General features: G+C 39.9%; 1 protein-coding gene across 1 annotated transcript in view; it reads left to right on the top strand.

Moving 5' to 3' along the window:
- The first annotated feature begins 9837 nt into the window (after positions 1-9837).
- Positions 9838-23583, top strand: part of FAT3 (FAT atypical cadherin 3) — a 78656-nt gene continuing 64910 nt past the window's right edge. The window contains exons 1-3 of the mRNA XM_031552242.1: positions 9838-9924; positions 15667-16011; positions 18345-18555. Coding sequence (XP_031408102.1) covers positions 9838-9924; positions 15667-16011; positions 18345-18555 — 643 coding nt within the window. The remainder of the gene's footprint in view (positions 9925-15666; positions 16012-18344; positions 18556-23583) is intronic.

The following is a 23583-nucleotide window of genomic DNA, read 5'->3' as shown; positions in this document are numbered from 1 at the left end:
TCTATGATTCTATAAAGGAAAAAATAGAATATCTCTTTCCTTTTGCAAGTTCTGTTATATTTTACTGTCTTCCCATGATCCTCTTTTCTCCATCATGGAGAAAACCCTGCTCTTATCAGGGTCTCATAATTTCCAGTGTTGGTGATACCCTGACAGGTACTCATGGCCCAAAATCTGCCCCACCAGGAAGTGCACTTGATGAGAACCTTTTTCTATCACATCTTGAATACACTGCCATTTTCTTTGAGTTTTGTCATATACAATCAGAATGGTTTCAGTTGGAAGGGACCTTTAAAGGCCATCCAGTCCAACTCCCCCCCAGTGAACAGGGACACCTACAGCTCTATCAGGTGCTCAGAGCCCCCTCCTTGAGTGTCTCCAAGGATGGGGATTCACCGCGTCCCTTACAGTCTTCTCACCACAGCCTGTAATGTCTTTTGATATTTTATATTTCACCAGCTCTTTTGTTTTCCCAGATTACCACTTTGTCCCTTTCCCACATCATCCACCAGCACTGAGCTAGACCAAAAAGATACACAAAAAGGGTGAAAAAATACCATGCAAAAATATGCAGAATGTATTTTTTTTTTTTATTTTGAAAATAATTTCTTATGGCAAAAGTACATTATTGTGTGATACGTGATGAAATAAGATTGGAATATTTAGCATAGTTTGTAACGTGACACAAATTAATGTATTTACTAGACACCTAGAGATAAGAAAACATCTAATCAGGTTGAGCATCATTTTAATAAGCATATTTGACACCTTTCTCCCTAAATATATTACCATAGAACACAAAAATCCTAATGCTTTTCTTATCTGACTGCAGCTTGATAATAATCAGAGACCAAACAATTCTTTTACTTTTTACGAAGATATGATTTAAAAACAAATTTACAGAGGCCCTGAAGCATCAAGTGCTATGAAATCTGCCCTCAAAAGCAGTAATTTTCTTTTCCCAGCCTAACAAATTTAAGTTGTCAGGAAACAGATTAATCTCCTCATTCTGAAATGTAATATTGCTGTTTGCTAATCTCATGATACAGAGATGTTGAAAATGTTATCATAGCAGCTCTAGAGTATTTTATGTTTTGGCAAAAAATAATGCTTTCTTTGGCAAGGAATGTTCTAAATATTCAAAAGCAAGGACTAGCGTAGATAATTGAGAGCAAAAATGTCAGAATCAAAATAATGAATTATTTTTTCTCACATTCCCTGGGAAAGTAAAAGTTATAAATATTGCTAATAGCGGTCTGTCAATTTATGGCTTCAACCAGCATGTTATCTTTAATCAAGCTACCAATAAAAATCTTAATACTTTCTGCCATAGACTCACATATATTTGTTTTTCCCTATGGATCTTGTTCCCTTCTACTACCATTCCAGAAAATGTTTAAGGCATTGTATGAATAAAAATGTGTTCTTAACCTCCAAGGCCGAACAAATACTTTAAAGACTTAATTGAAAAAAAGCATGGAGATTTTAAACTTGTCATTTTTTATGGGCACTTGTTTGTTTAGTTTGGATGGTTTCATTTTTTAGCCATGACAACAGTTTAAAAATAATACTGAAAAAGAAATATCCAGAAAGCCCTGAGTTGTAGACAACCCAATTTATCTCAGCGCAGACCATGTCTTGTTATGAGACAGAGCAGTGTCATAGAGGTTTGGCCTCTCAGCTGAGTGAGAAACAGAAGGCAACAGGATATGTGTTGATAAGTAAGATAAAGGGCTAATTGCCTTACTCCTAAAAGAAATCCACAGCATATAGCTGAAGGAATAAAAATATTGACATAGGAGGCTTGCTTGCATATTGCCCAGTTCTCACCCTTTTGTTCAAATGGACCTGCCCAAACTGCCTCTGTGTGCTGCAGCTTTGGATATGTGTCTGTGCAAGAAACTCAACTACTGAAGTCCAGCTCTTGTCCTTTTTGTGCTGGCATTTACCAAGTACCTCTTCAGTTCAGGATATTTCAGTATTTTTTTGCAAGCCTGGCTGAAGCCGTAATTCAAGCATCTTGTCCAGGGAGTGGCATTTTAATATTTGCTTTAAGTGTCTTCTCTTCAGGCATTTAATTCTAATATCCCTCTGCCTGTGAAGGTATCAATTCGAAGCTGTGGCTTTTTTAGTAAGAAGGAGTCTGATGCATAGAGAGGATTTTGTGTTTCCTGCAGCCATCTGAATCCAACTTTCCTCAAGCTGCTGAGCTCCCAGAAGACCCCTCTCTGCCACAGCACGGTGCTCAGCATGGCGCTGTCATTCGCCCTGCTTCTTGACAGAGCAAATTATCCTGCTCGGAGCTGTGGGCTGTTTTCAGTACCGCCATCAGTTCTTGCAGGGCTAATTTGGGTCCCTTCGTCTGCTCCTCTCTGCAGCATGAACTCAGATCTGCCTCTGAGCTCTTCAACTTGAGACCCCCTGGATCCTCTTGGTGCCTGAACAGTAGCAGCTCAATCAATTATATATTCACGCTCTGTTTTTTAAAGGTTCTTCACACACACAGATTCACCAGACTCATGCAGCAAAACAGGGACTGCATCTTAAACTTCTCTTGATTGACAAACTGCCTTTGCCCCAGTGACCCTGTAAATAAGATCTGGATATTTTGTCAGATCGGTATTCTGTGGATTAGACTCTCTTAATTTCCCACTTCTAACACTAGAAAGAACTACAGAGAACAAGCACTGTGTCTGCATATTTACTATGCAATTCCTTAAAGGAAGCAGCAGTGGTGCGGATGGCGTTGGCCATGGATGCACAGCATGAGCATGTCATGACCCCAGCATCTCAGCATCAGGATTAGTGCCTGGCTCTGATATATCCAATCTCCCTTTGCTGAGGTATCACGCCTCCAGTGCTGAGCCAACAGGATACACTTGTGCTGTTCAGGCTCTCCCATAAATCAGGAGCTTTCTCACAGCTATTTCCAGCCAAGTGCCTAGCCCATTTAACATCCCCTGAGACTATCTCAAAAGCAAAGCGGCTCCTGAAACTTTTCTTTTTCAATCTCTTCTGCTGCAAACCAACAAAGCAGCTCATTAGAAGGACTCCTTCTGCTTCCCTCCTTTCTCTCCCTTCCCATAATGAGGGCTGATTGGAGACCCATAACATGTATCAATGAAAATTCTCGTTTTTTTCCCATATATCATTGGCCTTGCATTACCAACTTGGGTATGTTGTCTCATGCCGTGTTTTATTGTCCCCCAGATCACATTATTGGCAGGGCAGTCTCACAAAGGTTAATAATGTTACTGGGTTGTCTTTTGGTCTGACATTCTTACTCATCACTTTAAATCCACTCATTTTACCAGCAGCCTTGGACATCCCTAGTGAAGTTAATTGCATGCTGCTTACCACTGCCTTCAGCCCCACCTCTATAAATTGGAACTTCTTGTAGGTGATTGTGCCTGCTCCTAACTTTAATTTCACAACCAGGATAAGAATGTTTGGGGTTGATATATCCAGCTTTTCTACTGCACAATTTGACATTTGCAATCCAATCACTTGACTCTTTGGTTCAGCTATCTTCCCATTACCACAGCATGTGAATACTTGGTATATGGACTCAATGGGAAAATAAGCAGTAAATTATGAGTCTAAATGTAAGAGTTATGGTGATTCCATAAACCATGGAAGGGAAAGTACAGTGCTTCATGCAGTTGCTGGAGTACCAGGTTAAAATTGCTGCTTTGGCTTTAGAGTGTCCCAGGGTATGAAATCAAGCAAACTGTCTTATGAGGACCTGGATGTCCACACAGTAAGACCATGAACCTTAAGGGCTATGCATGGTAAGGTCTTGATATTAAGTTATTATATAAATGGCTGCCATCAGTAGGAAACAGTGAGTTTATATTAATCTTTTTTGATTAAACATTTCCCTTTCCCAGATAGAAAATACACTGCCTATGGTCTACCTACATTCTACTGACCCTTTGCACAGCAGTGAATGCCATCCTGTGGCTGCAAAAATCAAATGCATGTCAAAGATGAATGCTGCAGAAGAATAGAAGCGCTAAGAATATTCTAAAACTTATGTTATTTTAAAATTCCTTCTGCATTGCAGGAGTAGAATGTCATCTTTTTATTATTCAGACACACAAAGATCCCTCTCTAGGACTCCAGGCAACTGTATAATTAATTAATTATAACAGTATTAATTGATTAATTAATATTAATAACCTGAACATTTTTAATGGGTTCTGAGTGTTACTCAGGGAAATTCAGTTTTCTGGCCAAGATTTTTTTTTTTTCTTTTTCCAATGCATTTGGAATATTAAAACGGGGGATGGAGTTTCATGTTGTTTCTTAACCCCTAAGATAACCCCATACTCACACCTATTTAGTTATGTCATCAGTACTGTCTCTAGATGTTCTGAAAATTATTCATATACATTGCTCTTTGCAAGATCATTAGCTATACATGTAACCAACAGGAAAAATTGTGTTAAAAGAATGATGTATGACATCACTGTTTCTTAGAACAAAATCTGTTTTGGTGTAAAAGTAGGATTCTTCCTGGTGAATTACGATGCATGTTGTGCTGCTGCAGTGGTACACCTCTTCTCTTACCCTTCAGCTGAAGGCGTACAACTTCCATTTATTTATTTGTAATGCAGCTGGAGACAAGGGCTGGGCAAAAGCTGAATGAGAAAACAAGTGCAGCTGAGGTTGTTGAACTCCAACTGAAACCTTGTTCTTACCAAAGCCAACAGGAAAATACGTACTGACTTCAAGTCAGAAGATTCCACAGCTGGTAAAGTCCACAGTCCTGGTAAAGGACAGTCCTTTACCAAGCAGGTATCTGTGATTCTGAAGAGAAGGCTCTGAATAGACCTCATTATGGCCTTCCAGTATTTAAAGGGAGATTATAAGCAGGAGGGAATCAACTTTTTACATGGGTAGACACTGACAGGACAAGAAGAAATGGTTTTAAACTAAAGGAAGAGAGATTTAGATGAAACTCAGAGACCTAACATACCTATCATGGAAGATGCTGATGATTCTTGTCTTTATCAGTGGAACGGTGAGCGAATTTCAGTTTCACATCTTCTGTCTCTGAGTGTAGACAATGAACCTGTTTTCCAGGCTGAGTTTTTAAAGTAGGAAACTAAACATGAAAGGAGTAAAAAGGTACTCCATCAATACAAGTTCTGCTCCAAGTTAGCATCTGAATTTCTCCCCTGCACACAGTGCCATGATCATTCTCAACCAGCTTGTAGAATTGACCCTCCATCAACATAAACTGGATAGTAGATATTTATAGACACTTTGGAGACAAGTGGAGATTAAGATAATAAGGCTTGTCTTTGTTTCCTATTAGATGAAACTGTGATTAAATATGGCCCAATTAATGCTTATTATCTGTCTAAAATGAATTTGTCACAGGAAGTTGTGAAGTAGACATCAAGAAGTCAAGTAGAATTTTTATTGCTAAAATCAAAGCAAATATAAGTTTACTTTAACCTGGTCTGACAAAAACAAGATGAAACTGTCATTAATAAACTGTCATCTAAGTTGATTAAAACTTTGCTTTGTACTTCACTGCTTATCAAAGAAACTTACAGCAATTAACTTGAATATCAACAGAAAAAAATCTTTAATTTTTTCCCATTTAGATCAGTGAACAAGGTCACGACAGTCTTCCTTGGTGACAGTTCACTAAAGCAATTGAAATTTCTGAGATATAAAAAGTTCATTTTGCCTTTTACAAGTTCAAAATGTCTCCCCAGAATCAAAAATTGGAAACGAACTATACCCCTTGAGGGTCTGATATTAAGTACTTTCTATCTGGGTAAGAAAACCATTTTTTATTAATCAGTTCTTTTACTGATAAGTTTTATTTTGAACATAAAACTTTAGAAGCTTCCTTTCTACATGGAAAAACATAAAATGCATATAAACGTCAGAGACTACTCATCATGCTATCGGCTATAAAACTCTCTTTGAGGTATTCTATGCAGGATTTTCCCAGCATATGCGTATGGATTGAGTGCATTCATTATTTCTTGTTTGTTGTGGAAAACTAGGGTGAGCTGGAAATTGAATGTGTTCTGCAATTACTGATGGGATGCAGTGCCTGGTTCTGGCCTTGCCTGCTTTGATATTGATCAAAGGCTTGTTGATAAGCAATGAATTTTGTAGTGAGGTTTGGAATGGGGAGGTGAGTAAGAGGGTACGTGTACTGAAATAGCAGAATTCATCACCAAAACTATAGCTACACATTGCATTTTTCTTCAGTGGCCAAAACATTCTCTGAAATTTCCCCCCTCCTGCCATTCATCGCCTCGCTCTGCTCCCTTGCTGCCACCCCAACACTAGTTAACCATCTGCCTTTGGGGGGATTTTGTTTGCTTTCAGCAGTGCATTTTAAGCCCTGATTATTTTCAGTAATCCTGTTTGTAGCACAGATGCACAAACAGCGCATTGACGGGTAAAGGTGGCTACAGATCATTGACAAGGGAAGAGCAAATGGTTGGAGGAGGAGCTGGAGATGGGGCTGGATGGATCTTCATCTGCCTTTCTGACAGGCACAAGGCGATGTCATCCTCCGGGAACACGACCAAAGGCTGTTTGTTAGAGCAATTAAAAAAAAAAAAACGTGTTATCTTTCCTTCAAAAATACATGGTTCTGCTTCATACAGCAACATCAAATTTGGATGCCTTGTACCTATAAAGTACATTAAGAAATTACAGCATGCATCTATCATCTAATTTGTGGCTGAATACATGTATTACCTACTAAATAATAGCAATACCATTTCAAGACTGTCACAGAGCCTTACTAAGGGGGTTTCATCCAACATCAGAAGGCACTGGCTGTTGGCATGCCTAAAATTGTTTATGTTTGGATAATATAGTTCAGAAGAGAAGACAATATTTCCTTTGTATATGGAAAGTTTTCTTTGAAGTGACTACTCTGTTGTACCAGGAACTGTATGCCATATAATATCTCTAAAGACATTTTAGCAAGAGCAGGGAAAGCTCCTTCATATTATGTCATAATTCATAGTTACAAAGTTCATAGAATGGCCTGGGTTGAAAGGATCATAATGATCATCTAGCTTCAACCCCCCTGCCTGCGGCATGGTCACCAACCACCAGAGCAGGCTGCCCAGAGCCACATCCAGCCTGGCCTTGAATGCCTCCAGGGATGGGGCATCCACAGCCTCCTTGGGTTCCCGTGTGTCACCACCCTCTGGGTGAAAAACTTCCTCCTAATATCTAACCTAAACCTCCTCTCAAGTCTTGGAGTAAATTGAACAACATGTATCATGTTAGCATGAGGCTGCTGATTTATTGCAAAATAGACAGAGAGGTATTGCCACGAAATAAATCATCTGCACTGTATTTGTGAGTTTCTAGTAAAATAATTGCTCAACTTTAATTTCTCATCACTTTGAATATCTGGGGACCTATACTATAAACCAGTGCAACAGCACACCGGAGCAGGGATGTAAAGTAAAATTTGTTTTGCTGCCTGATTAATAAACTCCACAGTGACTATAGCTTGATTAGATTCTAGAAATATATTAGCATGCATTTTTGCATATAGCCTTTCTGCTTACAGTTGAAACAGAAAATAAATGACTAGTATTAGTTGTAGGAAAAATTCTTGGAAGCATTGCTAAAATCTTGCGTCTTTATTAATATCCAAAATTATTTTCTTGCTAGTATATGATTAAACATGTTGACTGGTCTAGTATGAAAAAGGGAGAATTGGGGATGTCCAACAATCTTCATAATTTCATGGCAGCTTTGAAGCAGGAGTTCGGCTCCTGCTTATAGTAGAGATTAGAATCAAGTGAGTTCTGTGGATGGAAAATGGTAAGTAGTTGAATATTTGAGAAGAAGGGAGTGCAGTGAGCTTCGAAGTTGATACATACCTCTTCTGAAGCACAGAAACAGAGAGCTACTACATTACCTGAGTGCTGAGATAAGATTTTTGGAGAAGTGCATTATCTGTAGAGGTAAATATGGTATGGGTGAACAGTCTCACATATCAATATTTGATCACAAGTGTTTCTTATCATGAGAGAAGCAAAATCCACAAATGGCTGAAGTAGATATTCAGGTATTAAGGGAATTAGAATCGACATAGAGATTATTCCTAACATTAAACTGCCTAAGTATCTTAATTTTCAAGCTTGACTTTACTTAAAGCTGCTTGAAATGAAATATTCTCAGATTTGACTCCTCATCATTTTCTGTTCACAAAAGTCTTTGATTCTAATCTTTGCTATCAGCAGGAGCTAAACACCTTCTTCAAAGTTTGCTGTGAAGATCAATACACAACTTTTATCTTCTCTCTTGCTCAGAGGCTGAGGGTAGTTATGCTTCTATTTACTAATAGTTAATTCTAAAGAGGTTCCAAATCTCTGTAAAAATGTTCTTAAGAAATCACATATTGTTCTTTATCTTGTTTGTAAAGTGTCAGTTTGAAGCTGGTTAAACATTCATGCGTCCAGATATTATAAGAGGACTATTTTTAATGTTTTGGTTTTTTCTGCTTTCCAGGTCTTCCCTATTGTATGCTGTGTTATTGTAGCCTTTTCAACAAAGAAATTTTTTATATACTCAAAAGGCTTTTACAGTTGTGAGACAGAGGTGGATGTTCCTCCTGTGACCATCTCAAAGTTGCCAGTCCCATAATTACAAACTTTGCAAACTGCTTAACGTGATATTATACATGCAGCTCCAAGCATCACTTTAGTTGATGGCAATATAGCCTACAAGGTCAGGAAAAATCCTAGTTGAGCAATGCCTTTTCTTACCGTAACTGACTACACACTACTGCTGTGGAGGAGAGGTGGAGATCATTTAACCCCATGTGTGGAAGGAGGAGGCACATTTTGGGAAGCAGTAGGCTTCGAGTCACTTCCAGGCAACATTTTATCTGTGGTTTGTCATAAACAAAATTAGATGAGATTGGTATTCCTGAGAGCAATAGTGAAAAGGAGAAGAGCAGAATCCTATTCTGTGATTGCTTGGAGTTTCTTTTGACATAGAACAGAATTTCTATTGTGGAAATTGAATGGAGCATTGTCTGGTTCTGCGCTTACCCTGGCACCCATCAATTCAAGAATACCTTAAATATGGCTTCATGCACTAAGATTGCCAGCGTAACAAACTTAAAAAGCAATGCCTATGGAAAAAGACTATTTTTCTTTCTGAGAGCCACTGTTGAGAGCTATGCAGATCCTTCCTCTGCTACAACTAAAGCTAAAATAGAAACCTTCAGTTTGTTTTCAGAGCTGATAGGTCTTTTATTTTCTAAATTTTCAAAAAGGTCATAGGATAAAGTATGGCACAAAATAAAGGACTCTTCTTCTTAATTAGGAGTATTTCAGGAGTTCTGGATCACTCATTCTGGTATTCTGTACTCCCAGGTCATTGCTTTCCATTTGTTTACTGCCTACTGGTAACAGTAAATGAGTCTGACAACAGTTACTGTTTGAAGCCTGTAAGACTTCTGTCAGTGCTGTTCTCTAATATTAAAGTTTGCAGATACTGCAGGGAGCATTTAACTCCAGATGAAAAAGCCAGCCTTCCTTCCTTCCTGACTTTTGGCAATACCACGTTGAAATTACCTGATGTCATTGTTAGTTCTCAAATGGTGTAACAGACCATTATGCATCGTTTTCTAGCTTGGATGTGGCTGGGAGCCATTGACTTTTCTAATCAGCCACCTAGAGTGCTTGTGTCAGTAATAATCTGTATTTCAGAAGTACTCTAAATTATTTATTTCTCCTACTTGGCCAGAGCGAATCTATTAATTTTTTATGATTGAAAATGAGAGTTCCCCTTATTAACACATTGTAAAGGAAATCAAGAAAGATGGATCATATCAATATGATTGACACTCTTTTCTACAAGAAGTGTTTAAGTAATTTGTCTTTTGGGACAGCACTAAGTTGTGTGAGGGTAAGTGAAATAAACAGCTGTCTGCTTCTTTTCCAAAGCTGCCAAATAAAGAATTAAAAAAGAACAACATCTAGTTTGCTACATCTAAATCTTGTTTATGCATTGGACTAAAAAAGATTCTCGCATAACTTGTATTTTTTTCTCCTCTATTCTGTATGTCTTTGAGCCAGGCCACCTTCACTTTGTACCAATGATCCAAGATGTAGTTCAGTAATGTAATGTATTTCAATAAAAAATTCCTTGTATGAATTTAGCTGCAAACTTAGTCTGTCTCTGAAGTAGGCATAGATAGTAATTCAGTGTATTTGACTTTAAAGATCCATTCATCCTTCAAGGAGCTCTGCTTTATAATCTTTTATTTCTGTTACTTGGGCTGAATTCCAGAGGCTCTTACAATAGGTATTGCAGCTCGTTTTCGCATTGGCAGAAGAAACAAACCCATTAGTCACTAACAGCAGGCGTATGCCTCCGCTCTCAGGCTCCCTTTGATCATTTTTTTCAGTCTGAGTAACTCAACCAGATACTCTTTTCTAAAGTTTTATGAAGCAAAATTGGCCTTGCTGGCTGGGGGAAGGGAGAGCTTTTTACCTGGAAGCCTCGGATGAGATGCAGGCATCCCAGCTCAGCCTTTTTGCATTAAGTGGTATAAACGCGAGGAAAATAAACAAGCAAGTATGCCATCTTCAGCATTTTGCAATGCTAATGATACTAATGTGACAATTCCTCTTGACTTAAAACTGGGTAGGCTATGCATTTCCTCCTGCCAAGGAGTGATGTGGAAGAAGATTCTTGTTCATCTCAAAGCTTGATAATTTGTATTAAACACCTACTGATTGTTTATTAGACTTGTTAAAGGAAAATTCCTGCTAGCTACTCTCCCTGGCTGAGTTAGTAATTACCTTGGAAGTCATGAGCTTTGGTTAATGAGATTCAATACTGTACTTTCAAAGTCAGGAAGGTGGTCCTCACAGTTGTATATGTATTCTGAGAAAATTTGAGGGCTAATCCTTCTTCAATTAAGCGTGACACTCCAATTCCTAGGAGGAGCGACTGTCTCAAAATAACATGGTTAATGTCACCAATGTTGAGGACTGCTAGACTTGCACCGTGTTTTGCCAGTAATTTGGCTGAATTTGAGATGTTTCCTCCATGCGTTCCCCACGGTCATAAAAATAAGGAGTTTCCATATCTAACATTCCAACTGTTTCACGTTAACACAGTTGACCTTCATTTTCTCTGTGAAAGTCCACTGCTATGGAAGTCTCCTTGTGGTTGATCTGTGGCCTTTAACATAAACATAATTTCATATAAACTTATTTTGGGTAGTTTTAAGGGCTACATACCAAACCTACTGAAATGTATCCAGCAGAAGAGATAAAAATTATCTTACTTGGATTTTGAAGGTTCTGTTATTGTATTGAATTTGCAGTACTCTGCATGATGACATCTTTTGTGTTTTGTCCTGGTCCTGAAAGCTGAAGGTACATTATTGTTGCTCTGCCACAAAATTTCCAGGTAACTAAAACCTGTATTTGTATTGGTTGACATAGTTCAGTAGAGGTGTAAACATTAAAGCCAATGGGGGAATGCAGATTCCCAAAAAACTGCTCATTTTATGAAGAAAATTTTATGAAGAACTGTCTAGGCTGTGGGAGAACAGCAGTGATGTTTAAGAGTTCACTGTGAAAGTGATAAATAAAGTTCATGTTCTTGCTGTCTGAGGCTGTCAGACCCCATTAAACATGTTGCCATACTCCTGCTAAGATATTTCAGCCTTGGTAAATGGACCAGTCCTTCATGTGATAGGTCAGGGAGTGAAACCTCAGCTGCTCTCACAGCTGTGTTCCAGCTCAGGAAGGTGATATCTTCTTTTGGGCTGTGTTGACAAGGCATTAGTAGTAGTACTATCAAATCAGAAGGGCAGAGGATGCAGCTGATCAACCTCATCTCAGGTTGTACCTGGGCCAGAAGCAGAATGTCTGCACCCCAATGTCTATCAGTCAGCATGGCTTGAAGTGTTCAGCATTTAGCAAAGCACATCCAGACCAAGCAGCAGATCCTCATCTCCTTCAGGAAAGCTGTCATGCTTGTCCTAGCCATTTCGCCATCCCGATTGCTCTGAGGATCACCTCTTGTGGGGTTTGTGATGCTTTGTAAGCATACACTGACTTTTCTGTCATTCGTGTGTATCACCTTTCTTTTCCTGTTTTTTTTTTCCTTTTTTCTTTTTTTTTTCCCATCCTGCCATCTGCAGGTTTCTAAATGAAACCTCACTGGTCCTGAGTTACAGTTTCTCTCCTGGCAAGCAGATGCCTTGCACATTTGCACGTCTGCCTTTCCCATTTCCAGAGATACCAGCTGTGAATTAGCTTTTGTGTCTTTGTCCTATAAACGTCCCAACCTCCCTTCCCTCCCTGGTTGCTTTTCACTGTGATTTCCAGCTGTTCAAGGATTTTCTGAGATCTCCAGCTGTGTTTGAATTGATATTTTGTTGGTTAGAAGGGCCCTGAAGTGCTGTGTGATGTCTTGATGGAGGCACAGCAGTTGGTTAGGCAACTGCACCACTTCCCCCATTCCCTTACAGTTTGGTTTTGCACTGTGCTGCGTTGTCTCAGAACAATTCTGAATAGGCAACATTTTGTCTTTTTATTAGGACAGAGCCAGACTTCAGGCCCTCTGTGTTAGTTCCTTTTGATAAAATGGCATTTTGTGTCATTGTTTCAGGCTGAGAGAGCTGGGGCTGTTTGGATTGGAGAAGAGAAGGTTCTGGAGAGACCCGAGAGCAGCATATCAGTATCTAAAGGGGCTGTAAGAAAGAAGGGGACAGACTCTTTAGCAAGCTCTGTGGTGAAAGGACAAGGAGAAATGGATTCAAACTAAAAGAGAGGAGTTTTAGACTGGATATAGGGAAGAAGTGTTTTACAGTAAGGGTGGTGAGGCACTGACACAGGTTGCCCAGTGGTGGATTCTCCATCTCTGGAGACACTCAAGGTCAGGCTGGCAGGGCTCTGAGCACCTGAGCTAACTGTACATGTCCCTGTTCACTGCAGGGCAGTTGGACTCAATGGCCTTTAAAGGTCCCTTCCAACACAAAACAATTCTATGATTCTTTAATTCTATTTTCAATTAGCTACCAGCAACTATTTTCAGTGCAATTTTTCTGCTACAAAAAGGATTTCCCACAAGTTTCAGCTTGCAGGAACAACACAATGCCTGCATCTATTTGCTGCCACACCACTGTAGTCACACTTTCAGCAGTAACCTAGCAAACTGTGAGACTGTGTGCAGTGAAGGCAGGAGGATGGCTTAGCTTCTTGAGCAGCATCTTGGGTTAAGCATGTTTTTCTGTTTTTCGTCACAGTTGCTTGGCTGTTATACAACTGTGTTTTTCAGGGATTGTATTGTTGTTACTTTTTGTAAACTTTTTCTTCTTTTTTTTTTAATTTATTTTTTTATTTTTATTTTTTTATCCTGGCTAAAAGCCTGAGGGAAATGGTTTTTTTCTTAAAAGTTTTCTACTGTTCTGTTCAGACAACAAAAATTTCTTGATTCATGATTTTCTTTTTATGCAGTAAGAACATTAGCGCCCTTTTGGGTGCTTTTGGGGGTGTTTTTTTCCAGTATTTAAATAAATGTGTCTACTTTTGTTTCTGTGCACCATAGCCTTCCTGTACTGCCCAGCACCATGGGTTATTTCATCTGTAGAGTCAGCAGAAATCCCGAATGAGGGTTTTCTTAACCTGCACTTCTGCTACAGGCTCAGGCAATTCTGCCGCAGCAAACCAAAAACAGAGAGGATCAGCTTCAAAAGCAGGGCAAGAAGGATTTAATAGCAGGGGGGGATATCTGGGAGAGGTGGGGCGAAGGGGCTGAGCGCCCAGCTCACTAGGACAAGGCAGATCTGCAGCCGTGTGTATAGCCCCCCAATGATGGAAGACGTCTGCACTGGGGAGCACAGCGAGTGGGGACGGATGGCTGTGAGCAGGCAGGAGTTCGGGGGCTCTCCACGTGCCCATGCCCACTGCAGGCAGATGGTGTGCTGGTGGCACACAGCATGGGCTGATTCCTGACAGCAGACAGCCTTACCATCACCATCCCAAGGGCTGCTAATTGCCAGCCCCAGCAGCATCTCAGGGGACAGAGGCCGGAGGCTGTTACACAGTGATGGGAGAACAGGCTGCACTCTGCAAATGAGTTATGGGTTGATTTGGGGATTTTATGTTTCTACTCTGTAATGTCATACCACTTATTTTTCTGTAAATAAGGGATTTAAGTCCCTAAGGCTGTCAGTCCACCACTCCCAATTCATCAGTTTTGGCAAGTATAATTAAAATAAGAAATTGCAAAGATCTTTTGCTTTTCTCTTAGAAGATGTGTGTTTCTCTGTTGATGTTAGTACTAAATCAGGGTTACCTTAAGTTTAGAATTCTTGTTGCGAGGCAAGAACAGCATGGGCCAGGATTCCCAGAAAATGCTCACTTTGGCTTAGGATTGGACATCGGGACTGTGTTTTTTACACATTAACATTTAAGGAGGAGTAAGACACGGAGCAGTTAACCAGCAACACACCCAATGTGTGGGGATAAATACAAGTCAAGCAACTGGATGGGACACCTCAGCTTCCTGTCACAAAAAATGGCTACTGTGGGATTTCTCATTAGCATACGTAGCTGAAAGTGAAATCTGAACGTCTTATGTGCAAACAGAAATAACTTTATGCCTTATTTCTTTAGGAAGTACAATCAAACTTTTTAGAGAGAAGTTTGAAATTGATTGCTTGCATTTTGAAGGCATATTATTGAAGCTCATGAGCACTTGTTGATCTTGGATCCTTTCTTTTTCACAGTGTTTCCAACTGAAAATTATTAGTAATTCTGTTTACATTGCAGCTAAATTACTAATTAACTTTTCTCTCAGAGATTTTGTTTGTGTATTTGTGCCAGCACAGTGCACTTTTTAACAGTACAGCATTTTATTTTTTTTTTTACCACATGCCTCTCTATGCCCCTTAAAACCATATAAAAGAGTTTTAGAATTAATGAGCTGTCAAATCCCAGGTAATGAATGAAAAGAACCAGCACAAAATCCTGTCATTGTTTAAGAAATCCCAAATAATTAATGGGAAGAAGTGACAGAAGTTCTTCTATAATTTAAGAATAAATTCTTAATTGCGTGACTGAAGAAACTTTAAAATATGTCTGCAAAAAAAAAAAAGCAAGGATATTGCTTAGTTGCTTAATTCCAGTTCAGTCTTCTTCTGAGCTACATAATTTGCAATTAAAGGATTTCCATTTTTGGGGAATCATTTGGGCCCGGATTGGAAGGGACCTCAAGGATCATGAATCTCCAACCCCTCTCCACAGGCAGGGCCATCAACCTCCCCATTTAATACCAGACCAGGATGCCTAGGGCCCCATCCAGCCTGGCCCTGAACACCTCCAGGGACGGGGCATCCACAACCTCTCTGGGCAGCCTGTTCCAGCACCTCACTACTCTCTTGGAATAGGTTCCTCATCCACAACATTCATGTTCTACATTCATCTCAAAAGGAAAAACTTTCACCATTCCATTATTGGCACATTATAATTCTGCACTCAGCATGCCTATAGCTGGCATGTGTTGAACGTTATTTATCGCACAGAAGACCTTGTGAACTACGGGTTAGGTTTGGAGAGGGAGGACTGTTTCCTTACGTTTTGCTGCACCAGCTGACAAAGCAGCTGTTCTGCTTTACCTTCTCAGAGTAATGCCTGTAATGCTGCTGTTTTACAGGTGACTGTCTCAGACGGAGGCACGTCTCCCAAGCAGTCCTCGGTTTGGGTGGTGGTCCAGGTTCTGGATGAGAATGACAACAAACCCCAGTTTCCAGAAAAAGTCTACCAGATCAAGTTGCCAGAGAGGGACCGTAAGAAAAGAGGGGAGCCAATCTACAGAGCTTTCGCTTTTGACAAAGATGAAGGCCCTAATGCAGAAATCTCCTACAGCATTGTGGATGGAAATGATGATGGGAAATTTTTTATTGATCCCAAGACAGGGATGGTGTCTTCCAGAAAGCAGTTCACAGCAGGGAGCTATGACATCTTAACGGTAAGTGTGCTTCCATCAACATATAAATCCATATGTGACTGACTTTAAAAATAGCTGTCGTTGTGTGTAGAGTGATACATGACTATTTAATGTATGACTTATGTGTAAGATCTGAATGTATTATAAAATTTCTTATTTAAGTAAAACTACAGACAAAAAGTAGATTCTGAGATTGCTCAAGCTATTGCACACGCTGAATTATTCTCAGACTGTGGAGAATTAGCTTGCAGATTGTTGGCAGGAGTCATTCCCTCAGATACACTAAACAGAAGACCAAAAGCTTGTGTGCTGACATGTTGAACTGGGCTGATAAAGCTTCAACTGAATAATCAGCTTTTGTGTAGACCCAACTGTTTGTCCTCATGGAAGGATCCTTACGTTGTTCATGTCTGGAAGTTTCAGGGAGGAGGAATACTAGGTTCTGTATGAAATAGTGCATTGGGGTTTAAGTATGGGAGCAATTTCACTTAAAAGAAATAGCAGTCAAAGTAATTCTCAAAACATGCAGACAAGGTCAAGGACAATAAAAAGATGTAGTTGATAATACAGAGTACCAGGCTTGCATATGTACTCTTTGTGTACAGAAGTAAGCTGAAGTTGTGTATAAAGAGTCCATCAAAACTGTAGAAAATAGGGGACAGAAAGTTGTCAGAGGTTCACAGTCAGACCCATTGTAAAGGAAACAATGTCATTAACAGGTATCTGTTGGGAGACCTTCATAGGGCTGGAAACTATGATAGGAAAGTAAAAGCATAGATATCAAGATATTGAGGGATATTCAGATACTCAGAGGTCAGCACCCATCGGGTAAGTGCTTTTCACTGTGCAGAGCTGGATGTGTGGGTTGTGGCCCTCTTTGTAATGTAACAGCTGCAGGTCTTCTACCTCAAAGCTCAGCTTCTTTCCCCTGAGGGCATTCCTGAGCAAGCAGGGTGATAAGCATTAGCACCACGCCCACTTAACACATTTCCACAGAAAGAAATAGGCTATGATATTTCAGGAAAATAATTCCTGTTTTTAACAGGCGTAGTAACAGCATTTTTATACACCAGCGGTCTCATATAGCCAGAAACATTTACTTAAGTTTTAAAAGAAAAATCTTTCACACTCTTAGGGCATTGATATTATTCATTGAAGCACCCATTTTGTAACCTACTTTCAGCCTTGTCTTATCCCTCATTTTGTCACTGGTCATCATGTTGTCTCTGTGCTGAAACCATAAAGCATGTCAGGCAAATACCAGGTCTGTCCATCCCTCTAGCATACATTGGAATATAAAGAATTAGAACCAAGCTGGGCAATGTTTGCAAACACAACTGAGAAGAGAAAGCAGGGACAATAGGTACAGCAAAACTATATATTTGTTTTGAAAAATGGACGAAAGAATCTGGAGCATATTTGACTCAGTATTGAAAATACTGATGAAATTAATAAAAGGAATAGACATAGACCTGATGGAGCACGTCCAGAGGAGGGCCACAAAATGGTCCAAGGGATGGAACACCTCTCCTATGAGGACAGGTTGAGAGAGTTGGGGCTGATCACCCTGGAATAGGCAGCAAGGTGACCTGATAGCAGCCTTTCAGTATCTACAGGGGAGTTATTTACAGGAAAGAAGGAGACAGACTCTTTACCAGAGTCTGTTGTGATAGAACAAGAGGAAATAGCTTCAAGCTCAAAGAGGATAGATTTAGGTTAGATATTAGGAAAAAATCTTTTACGGTGAGGGTGGTGAGGCATTGGAACAGGTTGCCTAGAGATGTGGTTGATGCCCCATCCCTGGAGACTTTCAAGATGAGGCTAGATCAGGCTGGGGCAACCTGATCCAGCTGTGGTGTCCCTGTGCATTGCAGGGGAATTGGACTAGATGGCCTTCAGAGATCCCTTTCAACTCTAAGGATTCTGTGATTCTATGATTCTAATCTGATCTGCAATACAGACACCGCTTAAAGCATTCAAACGTGGTCTGAGTGAGCATGTGTCATTAAATACATGGCTTAAAACACAAGGGCTTCATTCGCTGCAAGAGGAATCTGGTTGGAAGATGTCATCTTGAAGGGGAGGATCTCTGTATGCAGCGCATCTCCCAGAGGCCTCATCAGCCATTCTAAGTCAAAATATTAAAGTTTGAAATCAGACTTCTCAATGAAAAGTCAAAATGTAATTGAAAAAACTTGAGAACTGTGAAATAAGCATTTATCTCCCTCTTTCTTACTTGAGTTTTACAGAAAGTATTGGAAAGGCCATTTTAGGCATCTTCTTGTGATAGCATTAGGTCTGAAGTACCAAGCTGGAGTGCTCAGTCTGAGTCCTGTTTTCTCTACACCCACCAGATAAAAGCAGTGGACAATGGCCGGCCCCAAAAATCTTCGACTGCACGCCTCCATATTGAGTGGATCAAAAAGCCCATGCCATCACCCATGCCCCTGACTTTCGATGAACCCTTCTACAACTTCACCGTCATGGAAAGCGACAAAGTGACAGAAATCGTTGGGGTGGTTTCTGTGCAGCCATCCAACATCCCTCTCTGGTTTGACATTGTGGGTAAGTGGGGGACCGGTGGTGTAGGGGAGAAGCTTGAGAAGCAATGCGTGTGGATGTGGGGTGTTGAGATGAGATGACTAACCATGAATTGTCCCCCTCCCAATTAAAACCACTTTTGTAATGCTGATATGAAAATGCTATTTATACATGGTGATAACAATAATAATAATTCCTGCTTTTGTTATGACTCCTTAGCTAAGCTGAAAAAAGCGCTGTATGGCTGAACTGTTTTTTTTCAATGTATGTTATTTACTGCAATCTTAATGTTGTCTGTCATTTAAATTCTATTGTCATACTTTGCTAATCTCATTTCTAAATGTATTTATGGTACTTAGACTTGCTGTCCCTCATTTCTCTCTTTCTTCACCTTTTTTTCTGCATTCTGTTCTTTTTTTTCTGCTTCCGACTGCCCTGCTTCAAGGTGGCAAGCATGCTCGAGAGATGTTCTATATTCTACAGACAGCTTGTGGGCAGAACTGTTCAACAGAAGGTACCCTTAGTGCAAACACATTTGCTAAAATACAACTATCCAGGCTGCCTTTTATTTTTGCAAGTTCTTTGAGACAATTTATATTACATCTTTCATAAGTGCCTGTGACAGGATGCAATGCGACACATGGATGTGCTGTGTTTCTTTCTATGACAGCTTTTACCGTATTTGTGTCCAATTATTATCATTCTTATTCACGGATTTTCCGCAGTTTATCACAAATAATTAATTCCAACTTTTCACAGTCCAGTGCCATCCATTTAACTGTGAAACAGAATGGGATGCATCGACATATGGGTTACAAATGGAGCCACCAAAAGTTTGTCTTGAATGCGAGCTGAAAAAGAGAAATGTGTTTTGATGTGAGATTTCAACCACAAAATTGCCTCACGTAAAATTGCTTACGGAAACAGGGAGGGAGAAATACATTTAGCGAAGAGGAGGAGAAGCCACAGAAGCAGTGTTATTAAAATCACAGGGAAACGCAATTAAGGATGTAGCTGCCACAAAAACATGGAATGGAAGTTCTCGCTTGGTTGCAGAGTGGAAACAGGAATCGATAATCCTAAGCATTGCTTCCCTACTTCTGCTAGTTCAGTTATGTCATTTAAAATAACTCATTCGACATCTCCAAACTGAGGCTTTCCTCAGCAGCACAACAGCCTTGCAAAGTTGCTGTGATATTTTAGTATTTGCTGATACTTGTAGGTAAAGCTCGTGTGCCTTTGGACGTCAAACACTGCATCTGCTCAAAGTGGTGTTATTTAAATGAAGGGTTATAAAGCAAACACTGTATGAAAGATTAGAGAGACAAAAGCCTTTGCCACAGACTTAGTGGAAAGGGTGCATCAGCAGTCTCTGTTTACAGGGATTGAGCCCAGCTTCCATTTCTGCACAGCTATTTGCGAATGGGTTTAGCCAACAGGAAGGGCAGGGACCGCAAGAGAAAGGCTCTGTCAGAGTCATTTTCATCCACCTTTTATTGCCAATTTGTGCAGATGAAAGGCAGAAGCAGCTGCATTTCCTCTTTGAATTTGTATCAAGGTTTCAGGTGCCAACCACATTAAAATTAAACCCAAAGCTATTATCATGTTCCGGGGTTCCTGCTAGCCTCTGGGGAAGGACAGCATATGTTTCCTACTGTTTCCCTTCCACTCCCTTGGCTATTTCAGTATGCTGCGTGCAATTTATTAGCTAATGTTTACATTCCCTTTTTCTTCCTTGCTGACCCCAGCTTTCCTCCCAGGAGAAGTCTGTGTTTATTGACATTATTGACCATTTTTTTCCCATTTGAACCTTTTGCTGCCCTCTACAGCCTTTTGGTCTTTTCCTCAGTGAATTCACCAATTCTCATTAAAATGCTGCCTGTGTTAAGCACCGAGAGAAGCCCCCATTCTTCAGCTGCCTTCTTTTATGTTTTTAGTCTCATTTGCAATCTAGCAACACCTTATAATAACATTTTATGTTTGCCTCCTAAACAGAGATGATGGGGAGGACATTCTTAACTTAAGACCTTTAATTTTGTCACTGAATGTAACCTTTATGGCGAAAATAGTTCAGAATGGTCTAGAAGATTTTGGCTATTCAGACAATCCTAATGGTTTCTTTACAGCGTCAAGGAGACATTGCTCCCCTAGACTTAATGAGAAGTTGATGACCCCAGCCATCCAGTTCAGTGCTGTTACCATATGGATGTTGTCATTAAATATCACTGCTGTTATTACCAGCAGCATTAGCAACAGTCCCTATTTCTGCAATAGGAACAGCCAGCAATCCCAGGTATGCGGGAGACTTGGTTATTCTGGATACAGGCTGCAAAGACAAAGTCCATCCTGAGAGGATTACAGACAGTGATGCATGTTTAGGTTATGTTTGCTGCCTTCAATCAGTGTCAGTTTTAAGAACACTTCTTGTTCTGCAATACTAGTGTGTAGGAAAAGAGATGTTGATACTTTCCTTTTGGGGGAACATGAGGAATTTGTCACTGAGGGCAGTGAGGCCGTGGTGGTGCCCTATCCCTGGAGGTGCCCAAGGCCAGGTTGGATGGGGCCCTGAGCAGCCTGAGCTGGTAAGTGGTGTCCCTGCCTATGGAGGTCTCTTCCAACCCAAACCATTCTGTGATTCTTTGATTCTAATACTGATGTTTAGTGCCAAAAAGTCCCATGAAAGACATAGGTTAGGACTAAAAGATAGTTGTATAAAATGGAAAGCTGTTCAGGACTGCTGATGCAACAGAGGATTTTAGTGCTGCTGTCAAACCTAGACTTGATCCTGCTACATCTGATGTTTTGTGATTTTGGACCTCTGTGCACAGTTCACAGTAATGTCAACAGAAGCCATGAAGGCTTATCTAGAGGCATGGTTTAATATAGAGTTTGCAGGTTGACCTTTATTTTTATGACCTTTTCAAACTAAACGGGCATTGGAATTTGAGAGGACCTTTTTTAATGCATAATATACACTTTCTTTGAGCTCAAGAGGAAAGGGAGCCCAAAGATTAGGCTTTCTAGGATGCTGTCTGCCTAACTTCAGCATGTTGCGCCTAAAGCATATGCTCCTAAAATAACTGCTTCAGCTCCTGAGCTAATCTAAGTTGAAGGAAGGTGCCTTGCATGCAAAGAGATCATCTTCCCTCGATAGATTAGAGAGGATGGGGATCTAGTTGCTATTTGTTTAATTGGGAATGGTTGAGATGTCACACTTGGTTTCTGTTTTCAGAATGCATTCAACGCCATTCTCAGTTCATGTAGATCACACAGTGTGGAAGACATTAATGCAGGTTGTTTCAATTGTGTTAAATTTATTCACTCATTTATGAGATAGATTAAAAAATGATAAAAGAAGCTCCAAAAATAAGTCACAAGATATTTATTTCTCACAGGTAAATTGAGCCCTCTGTCTTTTCCTTCCTTTGTTAGTTGTGGGATTGGTGTGATGATTACTTTGACCATTGGAGCTAAGCTGCATGGTGCTAGTTTTTGCTTACATAGCATGTTGCACAACATCTCCGATTCTCCAAAAACACCTCCCTTTATTGTTCTTTCTTCCCCAGCCAAACGTTTAAAAAAAATCCAGACTTTTTTATCAAGGGTGCTTAAGTGGCAATAATTTTGAGAGCTAATAATTTTCATTAATTGTCCATATAACTCACAGTTCTGCAAGTGTTCATTGATATCAAAGCTGTGTATGTCCTTAGCCTCCTTTGAATTATCTCCTCGGAGAACTAACTAAAATACCTTCTGATTTCTTTTCTGCTTTTTTTTGCCCGTACCTTCAGCTTCTTAGCAGCAAACCCAAAGCTTTGACTTTCCTTGCAATAGCTTTATCTTTCTGAAAATTTGCACTCTGCGGTATTTTGTTCTTCTGAGCGTGATACATTATATAAAAGAATAAATCTTTGCATGTAATGTTACTAATACGTATTATACCATGATTAAGAAAAGCCTGTAGTTGAATTAATATTTCTTGAGGCAATCAATACGTTTGTTTGGTATTTTAGCAAATGGAAACATTTGAAATCTGACCCTTGTTTATTTTCCTGCAAATCCTTGACGTACTTCAGACATTCTTGAAAGTCAGGATGAATTTGCCTTCTGTATTTTCCTCTGATTCTCTGCTCTTAGCAAAGAAGAATTGTAGCAATTGGTCCAATTTATCATCACCGTCCTCCGTGATGTTAGTTTACTATGGGGCAAGACAAGAATTCTTTCTGCTTTGAGAAAATCTGTTCTGGAGCATTGTTCTCTAAATTACATTGTCTCCCGTATTTCTCTTTGCCTCCACTCTTCCATCATGGAAAGCCAAAAGACACTTGTGTGAAGATCACAATATAGCCTGGCTTTTTTAAGTGTGGACACATGGCTTCCATGTTCTTTGCTATCTGTCAGTGAAGGAAGAGTCTGGGTTTCAAGATGTCCTGCAGAATTCAGTATAATTAGTCTTGGTGTCTGAGACCCAACAATTCTGAACGTTCACAGACATCTGACATTCCTTTGGTGTATATTCAATCCCACTCTTCTAAATCATTCCACTGAAAAGAGGTGAAAAGGCCCTTAAAAGAGACTCATGTGCCTGTGAGTCCTCCAGATTTGCAGATATGTTTTCATCTCAGAGGAGAAAATGGTTTCTCCTAGCAGGATAATCTTGTCTAAAACTGCGTATCAGCAGCTAGTAGGAACATAAATAGGCTCAGCGTCATACCAGAAACGAACTCCATCTAGGAAGTGTACTACAAGAAAACATTGTTGCTTGCAGCAAATACAATAATCAAAATACAAGAAGACTGTGCATGAAAATTAAACATAGTCTGGAATCCAAAAAGGACAGAAATGTATCTGCACCGTATCTTGCCGTAGGCAAGTTTGCCAGTTGATGTCAAGAAATCCCTTTTAACAGCTCAGAAAGCTTTTTCTTGGCCTGGCCATTATACCAGATGTGTGGTAAGCTTTAGATCAGAGGATCCTCTCTTGCTAGTCATGTAAGATTTTATACCATTTTTTTCTTAGCCATCTCCTTTTATAAAAGGAAAACTAATTATT

Source organism: Meleagris gallopavo, chromosome 1 (genome assembly GCF_000146605.3).
Source record: "Meleagris gallopavo isolate NT-WF06-2002-E0010 breed Aviagen turkey brand Nicholas breeding stock chromosome 1, Turkey_5.1, whole genome shotgun sequence".
Taxonomy (NCBI): domain Eukaryota; kingdom Metazoa; phylum Chordata; class Aves; order Galliformes; family Phasianidae; genus Meleagris; species Meleagris gallopavo.
The sequence above is the reverse complement of the archived record's forward strand: the minus strand, read 5'-3'. Positions and strand labels throughout refer to the sequence as shown.